Raw genomic sequence first — 17539 nt, 5'->3', positions numbered from 1 at the left:
TTAGCATATGCCAGAGACTTTTGTAAGTCTTTAGCTGACACTCTAGGATTCTTCTTCACTTCATTGAGCAGTCTGCGCTGTGCTCTTGCAGTCATCTTTACAGGACGGCCACTCCTAGGGACAGTAGCAGCAGTGCTGAACTTTCTCCATTTATAGACAACTTGTCTTACCGTGGACTGATGAACAGCAAGGCTTTTGGAACTACTTTTATAACCCTTTCCAGCTTTATGCAAGTCAACAATTCTTAATCGTAGGTCTTCTGAGAGCTCTTTTGTGCGAGGCATCATTCACATCAGACAATGCTTCTTGTGAAAAGCAAACCCAGAACTGGTGTGTGTTTTTTATAGGGCAGGGAAGCTGTAACCAACACCTCCAATCTCATCTCATTGATTGGACTCCAGTTGGCTGACACCTCACTCCAATTAGCTCTTGGAGATGTCATTAGTCTAGGGGTTCACATACTTTTTCCACCTGCACTGTGAATGTTTACATGGTGTGTTCAATAAAAACATGGTAGCATTTAATTCTTTGTGTGTTATTAGTTTAAGCAGACTGTGATTGTCTATTGTTGTGACTTAGATAAAGATCAGATCACATTTTATGACCAATTTGTGCAGAAATCCATATCATTCCAAAGGGTTCACATACTTTTTCTTGCAACTGTAGATAGATAGATAGATAGATATGAGATAGGGAGTTGTGAGATAGATAGATAGAGAGAGAGAGAGAGAGATAGAGAGCTAGATAGAGAGATAGATAGATAGATAGATAGATAGATAGATAGATAGATAGATAGATAGGAGATAGATATGATATAGATAGATAGATATGAGATAGAGAGTTGATAGATAGAAAAGATAGATAGATATGAGATAGGGAGTTATGAGATAGATAGATAGATAGATAGATATAATAGATAGATATAGATAGATAGTAAATGCCCTAAATAAAAAAATAGTAAAAAATAATTTACCATAGATAGATATGAGATAGGGAGTTATTGGGTAGATAGATAGATTGTAAATGCCCTAAATAAAAAATAGTAAACATTATTATACCGTATATATATATATATATATATATATATATATACTTCATATACTACTGGATGTGAAGCACACCTCTGAGTAATTACAAAGTATCCTTAAAGCAAAAACCTGTCATAAGATTTTGAAAGCAATCAAAACCTATGACCATGAAAACCGATACAAAAAATTCCAAGAATGCGACACATATATCTTTTTTCTTACTTTCAGCTGCTATCTCCTCAAGAACATCCCCAGACTTACCTATAAAGACGTGCAATTTTTTTTAACATTTTTCATTTTTTTTCAAAAATATTTCCTACCATAAAAACCAACAAAAAGACACAGAAATCTAAATAAAGCGCGTAATCCGTTTTATTCATTATTGGTGACACATGAAAGCGACAGAATGTAATAGGACGGCGATCGCTGCAGAGGGTGTAGAAACTGACTATAAGAGTTTATATCAACAACATATGTGTACTGCAGGCGGGAGGGGAAGAATTTTTTTTTTTTTTTTTTTAGGCAAAATAATTCCTCGGCAAGGCTGGATTGTGCTGAACACCTGCAAACATCAAACACAAACTGCTGTTTCTTTACTGGGTTGAAAAAAAAGGGCTTTCATGTGAGAAAATGTTCCATGGGAATTTGAGGACTAGGAGTCATGTTACATTCGAGCTCTCCTGCAGACCAGACCCCTTATGTGGACAGTCAGGAGAAGCAGAGGGTGGAGGTCCTAGGTGCATCTACTTTTTGCAAAATTGTCAAGAAGACCCAACCGTGAACAGACTACGAGCCAGGAAGCGTAAATGTGAAATATGACTGCACACTGCTAAATCTCTAACCAAAGAGCTTTTGTTGCAAAAAAAAAATTTCCACCCTCGTTTTTTTTTTCCCGAACGCAAAATTATTCCTAGAACACAAAAAAAATAAATAAATAAAAAATGAAATACCCCAAAGACTTGAAGGCATTACATAAAACTGACATCTGCTCCTGTCCAATCTTTCACACTTCTACAGCTGAAAAAGTCGTACAATGCTCTACGCCGCACCTGTCCAATAATAAGGTAGGGGGTGAGGACGGATATTTTCAGCTACCCGCTAACACACAGGTAATGGCGACCAGAGACGTCCATGATTTCCTCATGCCGTGTATCGTGCGGGTCCCTCGCACTCCCACACAATCGTAGAGCACAACTGACATCCATGTGGTGTGTGTAGTAACAGACGTGAGCGGTCTAACCACGGAAGGCAGCAGAAATTCTTCTAGATTACTAGGTATCTGTTCCTTTAACTGATCATGGTTGTTATCTGCATTCTACCATAGGCCGAGAAGAAGCCAAAAGCCTTTACCATAGGCAGTATCCGGATATATCTGTCCAAAAATCTATCAATTATCTATCTATCTACCTTTGTGTCTATAGATCTAATTTCTATCAGATTATCTATCTATCTATCTATCTCATATCTATCTCATATCTATCTATCTATCTATCTATCTATCTATCTATCTATCTATCTATCTATCTATTATCTATCTATCTCATATCTATCTATTATCTATCTATCTATCTATCTATCTATCTATCTATCTATCTATCTATCTATCTATCTCAAATCTATTCATCTCCTATTTATTATCTATCTATCTCATATCTATCTATCTATCTCATATCTATCTATCTATCTATCTCATATCTATCTATCTATCTCATATCTATCTATCTCATATCTATCTCCTATCTATCTATCTATCTATCTATCTATCTATCTATCTCTCATATCTATCTATCTATCTATCTATCTATCTATCCATTATCTCTCTATCTATTATCTATATCATATCTATCTATCTATCTATATCATATCTATCCATTATCTATCTCTCTATCTATCTATCTATTATCTATCTCATATCTATCTATCTATCTGTCTATCTATCTATCTATCTATCTATCTATCTATTCATTATCTCTCTATCTATCTATCTATATCATATCTATCTATCTATCTATCTATCTATCTATATCATATCTATCCATTATCTATCTCTCTATCTATCTATCTATCTATTATCTATCTATCTCATATCTATCTATCTATCTATCTATCTATCTATCTATCTATCTATCTATCTATCTATCTATCATCTATCTTTCTACATTTACCTGACTATTCAAAAAATTTCCATCTGCCATGTTGATTCTTTTGCTACAGTTACAATTCCGAGCATACCATTACTTAAATCTGTTTTCTGCATAGTATCTATAGACACCAACATGAAATGAATGGTCAGCCATGATACAATTACTGCAGGTATAGAAGAAAGAAAACCTCCACACATTCTGCTGATATGCAGTAATAATACGACCGCCCTGTGCCCTGGGGGGCATTCTGTAATTCTACGTGTAACTTTACTGCTAAGAATTTGCTTTTAAGTTTCCATACTGGAAATGGGTATGAAAGTTCATGTAGCGAGTAATATTTCCTCAGTTCATTTGCAGTAAAGAGTTGATGACATTCAATCCCATGATTTCAAATTATGACGAGCCTCTACGACTATCTACAGGCGATGTGCGGGTGCCAGTCACTTTAAAACATTGCAGCTGTTAGATTTGTAGAGTGAGGAAGGGGGGAGTTAGATCTTTTGTGTATTCCATCCAAAAACCTTACACCAAAAAAAGAGGTGGTGGTGATGGTGGGGTGGGTGGAATATGTATTTTTGGAAACAAAGAAATGTTATATTTTGACAGTCTGTGCCCAGAGCCTGGTGTGTCATGTAGATTACAGCCAGCTATTTAGGTACCTCTGGCACTGGATGCCAATCTGTGCATGACAGAGCCAAATTGTCTGAAACAACCTCTGATCCACCAAATAAAACTTTCCATTAAAACGCAAAACACAAAAAACATGACATAAAAAAAAGCCAGCCCAAAAGAAGTAGCCAATTGACTCTGACACATCAATAATATCAATATATTTTTAAAATAAAATATGTAAATATTCCAGCAAATAAAACCAACATCATTTTAAGGAAATGTCACACCTTGGCCTGATCACCAATCAAAAAGCAGTATCCCATCAGACATGCCAAAAAAAAAAAAAAGCAATCAAACTGTCAATGCGCAATGAAAATAAATAAATAAATAAAAATAAAGCACGTTTTACATACTTGGCCCGGTAAAATGTCCACTTGCCAAAGACGTTGGTCCATTTTTCCCACTGCTGACAGGAGGGGAAAACATCTGAAACAGACAGAGCAGAAGAAGTTGAACAGAACTTCATCGTCCCCCTAGACGTCAAGACGAGAACATTTCAGAATATTTCGAAATTCATTTCCAAAAAAATGTTTCCAATTCTTGAAATAGGAATTGACTAGGACTAAAATTTCCAATGTGATCATTTTAGTGGATTTTTTGAAGGATACAAAAAAATTTGGAATTTAAATGGCGGAAAATACATTGGAATAGAATGACAATCAAAAGGTCAAACCTTTCGTAAAGCTTCACTATCTCATCAATGACAGTGACACTATGTAAACATCCACTGCGTGAAACTAGCATGTAATGCACACAGCAGAAGGAGACAAGTCACCATTCTGCAAAGGGAAAAAAAAAAAAAATTCTTCTTCTATTATTTAGATTCTAATTGGTTTTTCCTATTCGACGTGTCTGGTGGATACGCACCTTCCCTGAGTCACACATGCAAAAAAAAAAAATAATTCTAACAAATGAAAAGTGCAAGAGGAGAGAGGGGCTGTAATGTGCCTGGGGCTACAGATCTTGTCCAAACTTCCGAAAGCCATCTCTTAGGGAGGAAATTCTTTCGCCTAGGCAAATAAAGCCTGAGGTCCAAGATGCTCATTCCAATCCACGATGATCTCTAAGTCATGCAATAGTTTCACCCAACGCATACATAACGCCAAAAACCATACACATACATGTACATATAGACATACTGTAGAGAATACCACCCAGCTGCTAGCCCTGGTTCCAAACAAGTGGGACACTGTTGGAATCCAAAAGGTAATAATTTTTTTTTTCCCTTCTCTTCCCCCACACACCCCACCCCTTCCAAGTAAACAAAAAGTACATGAAAACCTTGCAAGAAGACACCTGGGGATAAGCATTTTACTTGGTAATTACAAGAGATCAACTCTGGTCCCCTACACAGAAAGACAAGCGAGTTTTCTTCTAGATGAGTGCCAAAGCAAAAGAAGACAGCGAGAGAGCTGCGAGGGATGGGAAACCGTCCAGAACGACACGACTTCTTTTGCAAACACCACAAGCCAATAAAAAAATAAGTAAAATAAATTAATGAAATGGGGGGGAAAAAAAAGAAAGAAAGAAACAAATCCAATCACCGTGCAGAAATAATAAAAAAAGAAAAGGAAGAAAACAAAAATTTCAAAAATAATGCTTGCAGGCAAAAGAAAACAATGGCAACAATGTAACAAAAATAAGCTTTGCATATTTACCATGGAGTTCCAATGGCAACAACTCAGGTAACACAGAGTTTGCTATGTTTTATTATGGGTTGCTGATGTTGTTTTTTGTTCCTGCCGCTCAGCTAGTAGTAGGATTTTTGTTATGTTTGTATTTTTTGTTGTTGTTGTTGTTGTTTTGTGTTTACAGCTGTTGTTTTAATTTCCACCGTGGGTTCTTACCGCACTGAAATCCAGTAAATCACTCAGTTCTTTGTCCGTCCCTAAGGCAGCCATTCGCTGTTGGTGATTCATTTTAGGAAAAGGAGACAGGCACCTAGGAACATTGGCTTGCAGTCACTAGGGCCTGTGCATCAGGAAAGGGTTAATTGACCCAAAAAAAAAAAAAACAACAAAGCCTGGAAGCCTGAAAAATAGCACTATTCTGGGTACCCAATCCCAGACCCAAATAGTGCTGTTTTGGGCTGAATTCTGCTCAGCAGTGCCTGCTCTCAGTCCCCTCCCCTCCTCCCCCCCAACTTGTGCAGGGCTTGGGTGGGCATGGCTACTTACTGCTTGCAAGGGGCGAGTTTGTGCTTGCTCCTCCTCCTTCTTAGCTCCCTCCTGCCAATGATTGGTGCCAGGCTCCAGCACAAACAATAGGGGGGGAGCAAAGTGGGCCAATCCCCCCCCCCCTTCCTCTTGCAAAGTTCTTAGTCACTAGGAAATGTCCAGCTCAAGTTCAGGTTTGCAATGACCTCCAAGATGCAGAAGAAGAAGAAGAAGAAGATGAAGAAGCGGCGGCGGCGGCAGCAGCAGCAAGAAGAAGCAAGAGTTGAGTGTGTTGTGTCCTCTTCCCCGGGCTCAGTATGTGCTGTGTGCAGGCATCAGCTAGCTGAGAGGCTGGGAGTGGAGGAGGAGGACGAGGGGGAGGTGGGAGTGGAGGAGGAAGAGGAGGAGGAGGAGGGGGGGTTTGGAGAGATGATCCCCCTCTTGACTACAGCAGCAGCAGCAGCAACCTCCTGGCTCGTCTACTAGGATGCTAGTAGCTACAAAACCCCTTCAGTTTGGCATGGCATCCCTCAACCTGCTCCTGGACTTTGCACTGCTCTTGGATAAAGGCTGCTTCTTCTGAAATTTTTGCAACATTTTATTTTAGATTGTTTCATTTTGCTTTTCTGGAGTTGAGATCAGCTTTTGCACAACCCGGAGATTTTTTTTTTTTTTATTCCCCCCCCCCCCCTTTCCATTGCACTCACTTCTCTCTTTGCCAGTGTGGAGTATAGCTAGACTTTCAGGATTTAGATGGCTATAAGGACAGCACTCATTGTCCTAGATGTAGCAGCGCCTAATTTCTCACCTCTTGGGTGTTGCTTTCATTATCCGAGTTAAGATAAAGCGATGGAAGCTACAGCTCTACTAAATCTCACGCATAGGCATTGCATGGTGATTTTAATGCAACTACTGTGCATTCTTGGCGAAGGGAAGGGGGGGAGGACTACAACTCCCAGTTTTGCTGCACCTGGTCTGGTCTTCCTGTAGCAGCTGCACAATCGTAAGCCCTTTCTAGGAAGCTGCTTTGTTAACTCTTTCACGCGCTGGAGCCAGTTATTTGAAGTTGTTTGTAATTTTTCACACTTTGTAGTTGACCCATATCCTTGCCATTTGCAGATCACCAATGAACGCGTTAAGGCTGCAGAACATGGCTAAGCATGTGTGTATGTCGTATGAACACACACCCACCCGGGCTGCGCCCCCCTCCCTTTCTGTATCTTGGAGGAAGTAAGCTTAGGAGAGAAAAAAAAAAAACAGCACAGCCTCTTTAAAGACACCTGCAGCAAATAAATCCTTGCTCGGAGACTGTTCGCTTAACCCTTTGCTTTCCAAAGTCTGCTGTTACATTTTTGTTTTATTTTTTACCTGTTTTTGTCCTTTTAAAAATAAATAATTCTAACTTATTTCTTAGTAGACCATCTGGACATGATGCATATCATACACGGTGTATGGACCTTACCTAAAAACAATATCTTATTATATAGGACAGCAGTAGAGATCTGCACCCCGGCCCATAATATACGCATCTATATACGACATCCGAAAAACTGCAGCTGGTACTTCAAAAATATATGGAAGCCCTCCAGAAATCCAGATAGGTTACATTGTGAAATACTGTCATTAATATATATTGGGTTTTGGTCATTGAGTTTTTCGACATCACCGAAATTATTGGCACATGACCCACATATTTTTGAAGAATGAGAAGGATCCGAAAATGAGTTTTCTGTGGAATAACATGAAGTGTTGCTATACACAGGGGTTCCTGGGTTAGGACACTTTCACACTATTGTATTCTACTATGATAAAAAATTATTATGGATCCAATTTGGCTAAATTCAGTCCAAATAAATTTGAAAGTGCCGCAATTGTCCCGAAAAGTCATATAAGACCCTCTGACGTCTCCTAAGACTGTATCCAACTCCTTTTAAGATCATTAACACCAAGACAGCATTAGAAATGTCGAAGTGACAGCGACCCATTTTGTTGGCAGATGCCTTCTTCTCTTTCTTCTGAATATCAGCCAATCTTCTTGTGTTGACAGAGACTATATGAACTTGACACAGGCCGACAATATGTAGAGTGGCACCTATATCCTGCTGATGGTGTTGGGAAGAGCAGCAGCAACATTGCTTATCCTATATGTCGCTAACCCTTGGCTTCAATGTTGAAACAAGGCCAAATGACTATACAGTCCATGAAAACATAGGAACTGGGGTGCCGAAAAATGGCAGCAGGTGCTCTGGACTGATGAGTCAAAATTTTGAATATTTGGCTGTAACAGAAGGCAGCTTGCCAAAGGCCTGGAGAGCAGTACAGTAATGAGTGTCTTCAGGCAACAGTGAAGCATGATGGAGGTTCCTTATAAGTTTGGGGCTGGAGTTGGAGATTAGGTCAGGCTTAATAGTGTCCTCAATGCTGAGAAATACAGGCAGATACATATCCATCATGCAATACCTTCAGGGAGGCATTTGATTGGCTCCAAATTTATTTTGTAGCAGGACAACGACCCCAATAAGCCAATGTCATTTAAAACTATCTTCAGCGTAAAGAAGAACAAGGACTCACAGAGCCCTGATATCAACATCATCCAGTCTGTCTTGGATTACATGAAGAGACAGAAGGATTTGAGCAAGCCTGCATCCACAGAAGATCTGTGGTTAGTTGCCCAAGATGTCTGGTGCCCCAATTGCCCAAAAAGTCATGTCTGACCCTTTGAGGTCTCCTAGTACTGTATTCAACTCCTTTTAAGATCTTTAGCACCAACACAGCCTTAGAAATGTTAAAGTGACAGCGACCTATTTTGGTGGCAGATGCCTTCTTCTCTGTCTTCTGGCCTGTAAAATGGTGCCCGCTTTTTTGGGGCGGCTCTTGCAGGATGAATCACAAAGGTTTTGGATTTGTCGAAATTGGCATCTTTTGGGAAAATTGTAACGAATACATTTCATGTAGAATTGATTTATTTGTCTCTAAAATATCAGCCAATCTTCTTGTGTTGATGGAGACTATATGAACTTGACACAGGCTGACAATGTATACAGAATATAGGTGTCACAAGTGGCACCTGTATTCTGCTGATGGTGTTGAGAAGAGCACCCGCAACATTGCTAACCGTATATGTCGCTGTACCCGAACCCCAAAAACTATACATATTACACACTGTATAGTTTAGAACAAAGTCCAATTTATTTATATTAGTAGTTGGATTACGGTAAGTATTTAAACCTATAGAGGTACAAATGTTAGAAAAATGAGGAAAAAACATTAAAAAAATTGAAAAGAAAAATGTGATGCCTTTCCCCCCGAAAAAATTTACAGATGTGACTTGGATAGAACTTGAAAGTTATAGCTATTATACTTGTAAGTGCCAACAACTATTTTTTGGCCTACAGTCTCTAAGCCCCAAAAATACTCCAGTCATTAAGCATAAAAATAATCCTAAAAGGAGCCTGTGGTCAGGAAATTCACTGGTAAACCAATGAGCAGTTAAGTCCCCGGAGGGCGGGCCTAACCCAATCTGTGCACCCTTTCTCCTCCAGGTTTTCTGCCAGCTCCTCCCTCTCCTTCTTGATTGACAAGGTCAGATGATTTGATTAAGCAGGAATCAGAACCTGCCAAGCCCGAAAGAGATTAAGGGGCTGGAAAAAGAAGGGGGAGGACATTGGTGCAGAGAATGACTTAGGCAGCCCCTGATGCATCTAGCTTCCCCTTTACATATAGATTAAAAGTGCTTTTTCACTAGAATGAAGCAACAGATCTCTAAGTGAAAGGTATCATTACATTCAGCTGAGCTCACCCTACAAGACATTGGGGGAGATTTATCAGAGACCGGCATTTTACGATGCCGAATGGTGTACCTTATTAAGTGCATCCTTTGGCAGTCTGTGCACTAGAATGAAATCTATGTCAGCTTAGCGCTGCCTTAGATTTCTGTCTTCCTTTATGCCCTAAAACAGGTGCAAATGAAGATAAATGTGTTGGGCCCGCTGGCTTTGCTCACTCCCCACCCCTTTTCAGAAAGGGGTGAGGGTCACACAGGTTGCATTTAAAAGTTTTTTAAGTCATGTGAGGGAGATGATAAATCTCCCCCATTGTTAATTTTTTGCTGAGCATTTTCCTTTAATAATAAAAATAATAATATAAATAACAAACAAAGTAATCTTAAGGATAAACATAATAAAAAAAATTTATTACATCCTTAACTTTTCTTCCATGAAGTTTCTGAAAATGTAATTGTGGAAATTTGTTATGGTGATGCATACAATCAAAACATTAAAAGCCAAAAAACACATCTTTGAGTCGGGTGAAGTGATTTAATTACTACCGTATTTTTCACCCTGCAAGACGCACCGGCCCATAAGACGCACCTAGGTTTTTGAGGAGGAAAAGAAGAATTTTTTTTTTTTTTAACCAAAAGGTGTGCTTTTGGTGGGTTTTGAACTAATGGTGGTCTGTGCATGACACAACTATGGGGGATCTGTGGATGGCACTGTTATGGGGGGATCTGTGGGTGGCATTGTTATGGGGGATCTGTGGGTGGCATTGTTATGGGGGATCTGTTGATGGCACTATTATGGGGGGATCTGTGGATGGCACTGTTATGGGGGATCTGTGGATGGCACTGTTATGGGGGGGATCTGAGGAGGGCACTGTTATGGGGGGATCTGTGGATGGCACTGTTATGGGGGGGGGGGTGATCTGTGGATGGCACTGTTATGGGGGGTTGATCTGTGGATGGCACTGTTATGGGGGAGATCTGTGGATGGCATTGCTATGAGGGTGATCTGTGGATGGCACTGTTATGGGGGGGTGATCTGTGGATGGAACTGTTATGGGGGGTGATCTGTGGATGGCACTGTTATGGAGGGGGATCTGTGGATGCACTGTTATGGGGGTGGATCTGTGGATGGCACTGTTATGGAGGGGGATCTGTGGATGGCACTGTTATGGGGGGTGGATCTGTGGATGGCACTGCTATATATGTGTCACCCACAGATCCCCCACCCTATAACAGTGCCATCCACATATCCCCTACCCCATAATAGTGGCATCCACAGATGCCCTAATATACCGGAGCTAAACCTGCTTTATTGCCTAAACCTTTTATAATAATAACTTTAATTGAAGTTCCGATCCCCAGCCCCATATGTACTACTTACTAAATGTCCTTAGCAGGCAGAGCAGGGCGGGCGGCCGGCCGTAACTCACTGATGTCACGTGCCTGTGCCGCCTACTTTATGAATGAAGTTGGCGGCGCAGGCATGTGACATCAGTGAGTTACGGCCAGCCACCCGCCCTGCTCTGCCTGCTACAGGACATTTAGTAAGTAGTACAGATGGGCCTGGGGATCGGAACTTCAATTAAATTTATTATTATAAAAGGTTTAGGCATTAAGGAAGTGAGTGAGCGGCGGGGCAGGAGTACAGTGACCGCACCAGCCCCGCCGCATTTGCATGACACCGGCCCCTCCTCCCTCCCCCCTCCAGCTGATACATCGCATTCTGGGGGGAAAAAGTGCGTCTTATGGGGCGAAAAATACGGTATATATTTGTATGTATAGCAGGTTTGGAGTAAAATGCTACAAAGTAAAATTGGTTTAAAAAATATTGTTGTTAATAGTTTATTTTTATCAATTTACAAAATGCTAAGTGAATGAACAAAAGAGAAATCTAAATCCAATCAATATTTTGTGACACCAGATTTTACCTTCAAAACAACATTAAATCTTCACAAAGTCATGGATTTTGTAGGATTATAGTCAGATGTATGATTAACCAGTTATACCAAAAAGGTGATAATGATCTTCATTTTTTTATGTAGGATGAAACAAAGTCATTAATTGAAACAGAAGCAGTTGTATAGGAAGCTTAAAACTGGGTGTGAAACAGCAAAACTCTGCTACAACGGTGAGGTTGTGGAATACACTTTCATGTCACAGGTCATACATCTTGTCAAGACTGAGCACAACAGCAAGACACAAGGTGGTTATACTGCATCAACACTGTGTCTCCCATGCAAATATTTCAAAGCAGACTAGGGTTTCAAGATTTGATGTCCAATCTCATTTGAAGAAGAACAAAGAAACAAGCAACGTTAAGGACTGTAGACACAGTGGTCAGCCAAGGAAACTTAGTACAGCAGATGAAAAACATTTCATGCTTACTTCCCTTTGAAATTGGAAGACTCATGTGGGAAACCAATGGGACCCATGTTCACCCCATCTACTGTTTGGAGATGTCTGTCCAAAAATGGTCTTCATGGAAGAATTGTAGCCAAAAAAGCCTTGGTTTCAATGTAGAAACAAGGCCAAGTGACTCAACTGTCCATGAAAACATAGGAACTGGTGTGCAGACAAAATGACAGCAGGTGCTCTTCAACAGAAGGCAGTTTGCCAAAGGCCTGGAGAGTGGTACAGTAATGAGTGACTGCAGGCAACAATGAAGCATGATGGAGGTTCCTTACCAGTTTGGGGCTGGAGTTGGAGATTTGGTCAGGCTTAATGGTGTCCTCAGTGCTGAGAAATACAGGCAGATACATATCCATCATGCAATACCATCAGGGAGGCATTTGATTGGCTTCCAATTTATTCTGCAGCAGGACAACAAACCCAAACATACAGCCAATGTAAATAAGAACTATCTTCAGCGTAAAGAAGAACGAGGACTCCTGGAAGGGATGATATGTCGGCTCACGGAGCCCTGATATCAACATCATCAAGTCTGCCTGGGATTAAATGAAGAGACAGAAGGATTTAATCAAGCCTACATCCATAGATGTGGTTATTTCTCCAAAATGTGTGGAGCAACCTCCCTGCCGTGTTCCTTCACAAACTGTGTGCAAGTATACCGAGAAGAGCTGATGCTGTTTTGAAGGCAAAGGGGCGGTCACACCAAATATTGATTTGATTTAGATCCCGCTTTTCTTTATTCACTTTTGTTACTTGATTAAAATATCTATTAATACTTCTATTTTTGAAATCATTCTTACTTTGCAGCATTTTTCCAAACCTGCCCAAAACATTTGCATTGTACTTTACATGAACTAAGAAAATTGAGAATTGAGAAAGCTTGTTGGAAGAACGAGTGAAACGTTTTCAAGAGATCTACAGTAAGTCCAGTTGCCTTGATTTATTCTTTACAGATAAGAAAATTGAGAATCTTTTGTTGGCAGGTGCTGGACTATCGAATGCTTTGGATTATTGGATAGTCATAAAGAAACATTTATAAAACTTACTTGTAAATGTAGAGATTCTCCAAGAACATAGTAGTTAATAAAATAGTAACATCAATGTAAACGTAAGGTAAACATAATGCATTCATTATATGTTTTCACATAATTTTATTTTATGCTTTTTATTTTATCAGTTACAAAAGGAGTCTCTGGTTTGCCTGACATGAGCTAATTAGCATATTTTTCCCATGGAGCACTGCCTGAAAATAAGTCTTCCTACACATGCTGGGTCTCTTCAATGAAAACCAGAACTCTGCTTAAGATATCCATTTTTATGATTTGATATTATTTTATGATTTGGATTTGTCTCACCATTCAATCTGTAGGACAAACTCTGCTCATAGCAACCAATCACAGCGCACTTTAGGCTTTTAATGAACAGAATATGAAATAAAAGCTGTGCTGTGATTGGTTGGAGTTTTTCTTTTAGACAGTTTCATAAATCTCCCCCTATGTCTGGAATCTCAAGTGTGAAATCATAAAAGTTAATTTATTTAATGAAAAAATGACAATAAAAAAGTGACTTATTGGCTATACACAGTAGTTACGGGCCATTAACACATTAACTCTACATTCTATATAGTCGTCACAGGTCACATGGCAAGAAATGACATCACTAGGTATGTGATATGTTTTATATGTCATCACTTTTTTTATTGTTTTTTGTTGCCCTTTTTTTTTTTTACATAAAATTACATATATTAATCACATTGATGTCACATGTCAGTTATTATAGGAAGTTCATATTCATACATTCATAATTCCTCACCGTGTCATTTTTTATTTCTGAATTTTTTTATTTTTTTATTTTGTATGTATTCTTTTAATTTTAAATTTTTATTTTTATGTATAGGATTTTACTCACATAGCACAATTTTTTGCCATTCCAGAAACTTTCCCTACTAAACAAAAAAAAAGAAATGTTTGTCTCTTTTTTGTTAAAATTCTAAAAATCCTTCCAAAATGTGTTATTATTTTTGTCTTAACTTTCATTTACAAAAGCCTTAGTGGCATATTAAAAAAAATAACTAACATATTTATTTTTTTAAAACTGGGTCATAGTGTAAACGATGGATCCATCACAGCTGAAGAGCCATAGATTTACATTGCCCTTTCTGTAGGAAAAGCCACCGACACCTCTGAATTGACTGCATCCTACAATGACAACATTGTCCTCTGCTGAAAGCTACTTCCCCAGCAAAAGTATTTGGAAGGTCATTACATGGCAATTGCCCTGCCTGACAGAGTCTTCAGACACTCAATCATGTTCCAAGGCCATTTGTGTCATCTGGGTGGAAGCTCATTATACAGTTCTCCTTGGTTAACTTGCAGAGAAAACAATCCCCGGGGGATTCCCCATACCTTTACTTATGTCATCGGGAAGGAACTGGACACAGATAGTATATTAATATACTACACATTTGACTGTGACCCCCTCGTCGTGTCAGCATGTCACCTCATATGGCTTTTTAATGATTTCACACCATAATGTCTATAGGTATGGGGATGAAAAAGAAGTATCACAGGTAAAAAATAAAAATAGCGTGCGGCAGCAGCAGGAGAAGACCAAGGAGCGGTGAGTACTGCCAGCACAAGGAGCGATGTATTCACTGCTCCCCAGTCCTACTGTACTATTGAATGCTCCCATAATGGAAGTGCTCATTAGTATTTGCCCTTCAAGAAGCGCTGACATTTTCCCCACTTTTGGGGGAAAAGAAATGTGTCTAATAGGGTGAAAAATACAGTACATTGTATTTTGTGCTCCATTTAAAAAGAAAGCTCAGTTTTAAATTATTTTGCTTTCTTCTTCGTTTAGAGCTCTCAACAGTCACTGCTGGTTCAGTGCTTGCATAGTGCGTCTTCTGCTAATATGAATTTTGGTGAGTGATGTCTTTATATCGAGCACAGAGCTGTAAAGAATAAATATGTTTTCTTAGGAAGACAACGCCTGTCTATATGCCCTATTAGTTGTATGCTAAGCTATTTTTTTTTCCAGAATTTGTATTAATTATGCTAAATGGATAAATATGACAATTTACAAAAAGAGATTTTTTTTTATAGTTTTTATTGTTCATGTCTATAAGCATCTATTCATTAGTGATGAGCGGCAGGGGTCATATTCGAATTTGCGATATTTCGCGAATATTTTGTAGAATATTCGTCGAAAATTCGGAAATTCGAAAATTCACGGTTTTTTTTTACTCAAAAAATCGGAAAGGTAATGATTGTGTAATATGCGAATTTTCGGAATTCGAATTTTCGGATTCAAATTTTTTATTGCGAATTTTTCAACTTACAACTATTGGACAAAGAAGATTATATCACTATATTAGCTAAATTGCTCTATTCGATTTTTTTTCGAATATTCTCTATATTGCTATAACTTCATTTTTTTGAATATTCGTAATATTCTAAAACAAGAATATATAGCAATATAGCGAATATTCAAAAAAACGAATATAGAGCAAAATTCGCAAACACTACTACTCCTAAAGTCAAGTATATTGCAGCCTTCTTATTGGTCCACAAGCTAGAAGCAGTGAGGGATCATGTGTACTGATAATAAAAAAATAAAAAAATAAAACGGAAAAAATTCGAATATTCAAAATTTCGAATATATATAGCTATATTCAAAATTTTTGCGAATTTTCGAAGTACCTATATTCGCGGAAAAAAAATCGAAATTCGAATATTCGTGATCAACACTACTATTCATATAAGCATCATACAACCTTGGATTATTTATGCTGATAGAGCCAGCAAAACAGGAACCAGTGCATACATAGTAGATAGCTATAAAGTTACAGTGATTTACAAAGAGAGAAAAGGGATGCAGATTGTCTATCCTGCCTTTCTTCTGTCACTCCCACAGAGGAATCCCTCAAATGATAAACCTGATCCTTCTCAAAAAGAGGAAATTGTGTCATTTTATATAATTTTTGTATCCTTTTGCCTAGCTATGGGGGGTGCAGAGGCAGGAGTCACAGAGAAAAAGGCAGGAGAGATGCAGATTGCCTCTCCTGCCTTTCTTCCTCAGCTGACATCTGCTACTGGGCACTGAATAAATTTCACTGGGGCAGATTTACTAATGTAGATTGCGACTAGACCTTGTAAAATGGGACAAAATTTGATGTACAGTACTTTGAAGCATCTAATTTAAAAACTATGTATGAAGCAAAAAGCATAATCCGCTGTGCCTCACCCACTGTGCTTCGGTTGTCACATGAGCATGCGGCAGCGGACAAGTTGTGACAAAAGAAAGCATTTAAATCACTAAAACAGGAGGGTAGCGAGGAAGCACTGAAAAACTATAAGGAAAAGAAAAAATTGAATAGGTAAAACACTAATAAAAGCAGCCAAACTAGAGACCGATAGATTAATTGCCAAAGAGAGGAAAACTAACCCTAAAATGTTCTACAATTATATAAATGGTAAAAAGTATAAATCTGAAAGTGTCGGCCCTTTACTGAGTAACAAAGGTGGAGTTGCAGAGAGCGATGAGGAGAAAGCAAAGCTATTAAATATTTTTTTTCTCCACTGTATTCACTGAGGAAAAAAAACTGCAGAATGTAAAAGTAAATTCCCCATTAAAAGTGCCCTGTCTGATCCAGGAAGAAGTACAGCGGCGTGTTAAAGGGGTTGTCCGGGTTCAGAGCTGAACCCGGACATACCCATAATCTCACCCAGGCAGCACCCCTGATGGTAGCATCGGAGCATCTCAAGGGCTCTTTTGTTAACAATAACACACTACCAGGCGGAAGCTTCCGCCCGGCAGTGTGTTCGGTGACGTCACTGGCTCTGATGGGCGTGCTTTAGCGCTGCCCTAGCCGTTTTAGGCTAGGCCAACGCTAAAGCACGTCCATCAGTGCCTTTGACGTCACCGGGCTTCCTGGCAGCCCCATGGAGAGCCCGGTATGTCACCGGAACTCCGGAAAATGCCTTTGCCCTGTGCGATTTAGCTCCGATGCTCAAGTCAGGGGGGCTGTCTGGGTGAAAATGGAGATATGTCCGGGTTCACCTCTGAACCCGGACAACCCCTTTAAAAAGACTAAAATAGACAAATCGCCAGGACCAAATGGCATACACCCCCATATCCTAAGAGAATTAAGTAATGTCATAGCCAGACCCTTATTTCTGATATTTAAGGACTCTATACTGACAGGGAGTGTTCCACAGGATTAGCACATAGCAAATCGGTCATGTCAAACTAATTTAATCAGTTTCTATGAGGAGGTAAGTTCTAGACTTGACAGCGGTGAATCAATGGATGTCGTATATCTGGACTTCTCCAAAGCATTTGACACTG

At 39.2% G+C, this 17539-nt stretch overlaps 1 protein-coding gene and 1 long non-coding RNA gene across 11 annotated transcripts in view; one reads left to right on the top strand and one right to left on the bottom strand.

The window, feature by feature from the left end:
• The window catches only part of TCF4 (transcription factor 4), a 384023-nt gene extending 376915 nt beyond the window's left edge, over nt 1-7108 (bottom strand). For 2 of the 10 annotated variants that reach the window (XM_040421034.1, XM_040421038.1), the window contains exons 1-2: nt 5692-6000; nt 4198-4270 (exon numbers count right to left, since the gene is read on the bottom strand). In XM_040421034.1, coding sequence (XP_040276968.1) covers nt 4198-4270; nt 5692-5763 — 145 coding nt within the window. In that variant the 5' untranslated portion in view covers nt 5764-6000. The other 8 variants (XM_040421039.1, XM_040421032.1, XM_040421035.1 and 5 more) reach the window with 8 other exon arrangements.
• On the top strand, nt 6173-7245 carry LOC120992215. The gene is made up of 2 exons (XR_005776940.1): nt 6173-6282; nt 7120-7245. It is a non-coding gene; the product is annotated as an uncharacterized LOC120992215 (long non-coding RNA).
• The last annotated feature ends 10294 nt before the right edge of the window (nt 7246-17539 follow it).

The sequence above is a fragment of the Bufo bufo genome, chromosome 2 (assembly GCF_905171765.1).
Source record: "Bufo bufo chromosome 2, aBufBuf1.1, whole genome shotgun sequence".
Taxonomy (NCBI): Eukaryota; Metazoa; Chordata; class Amphibia; order Anura; family Bufonidae; genus Bufo; species Bufo bufo.
Note: the sequence above shows the minus strand (reverse complement) of the source record. Positions and strands in the feature narration are given on the sequence as shown.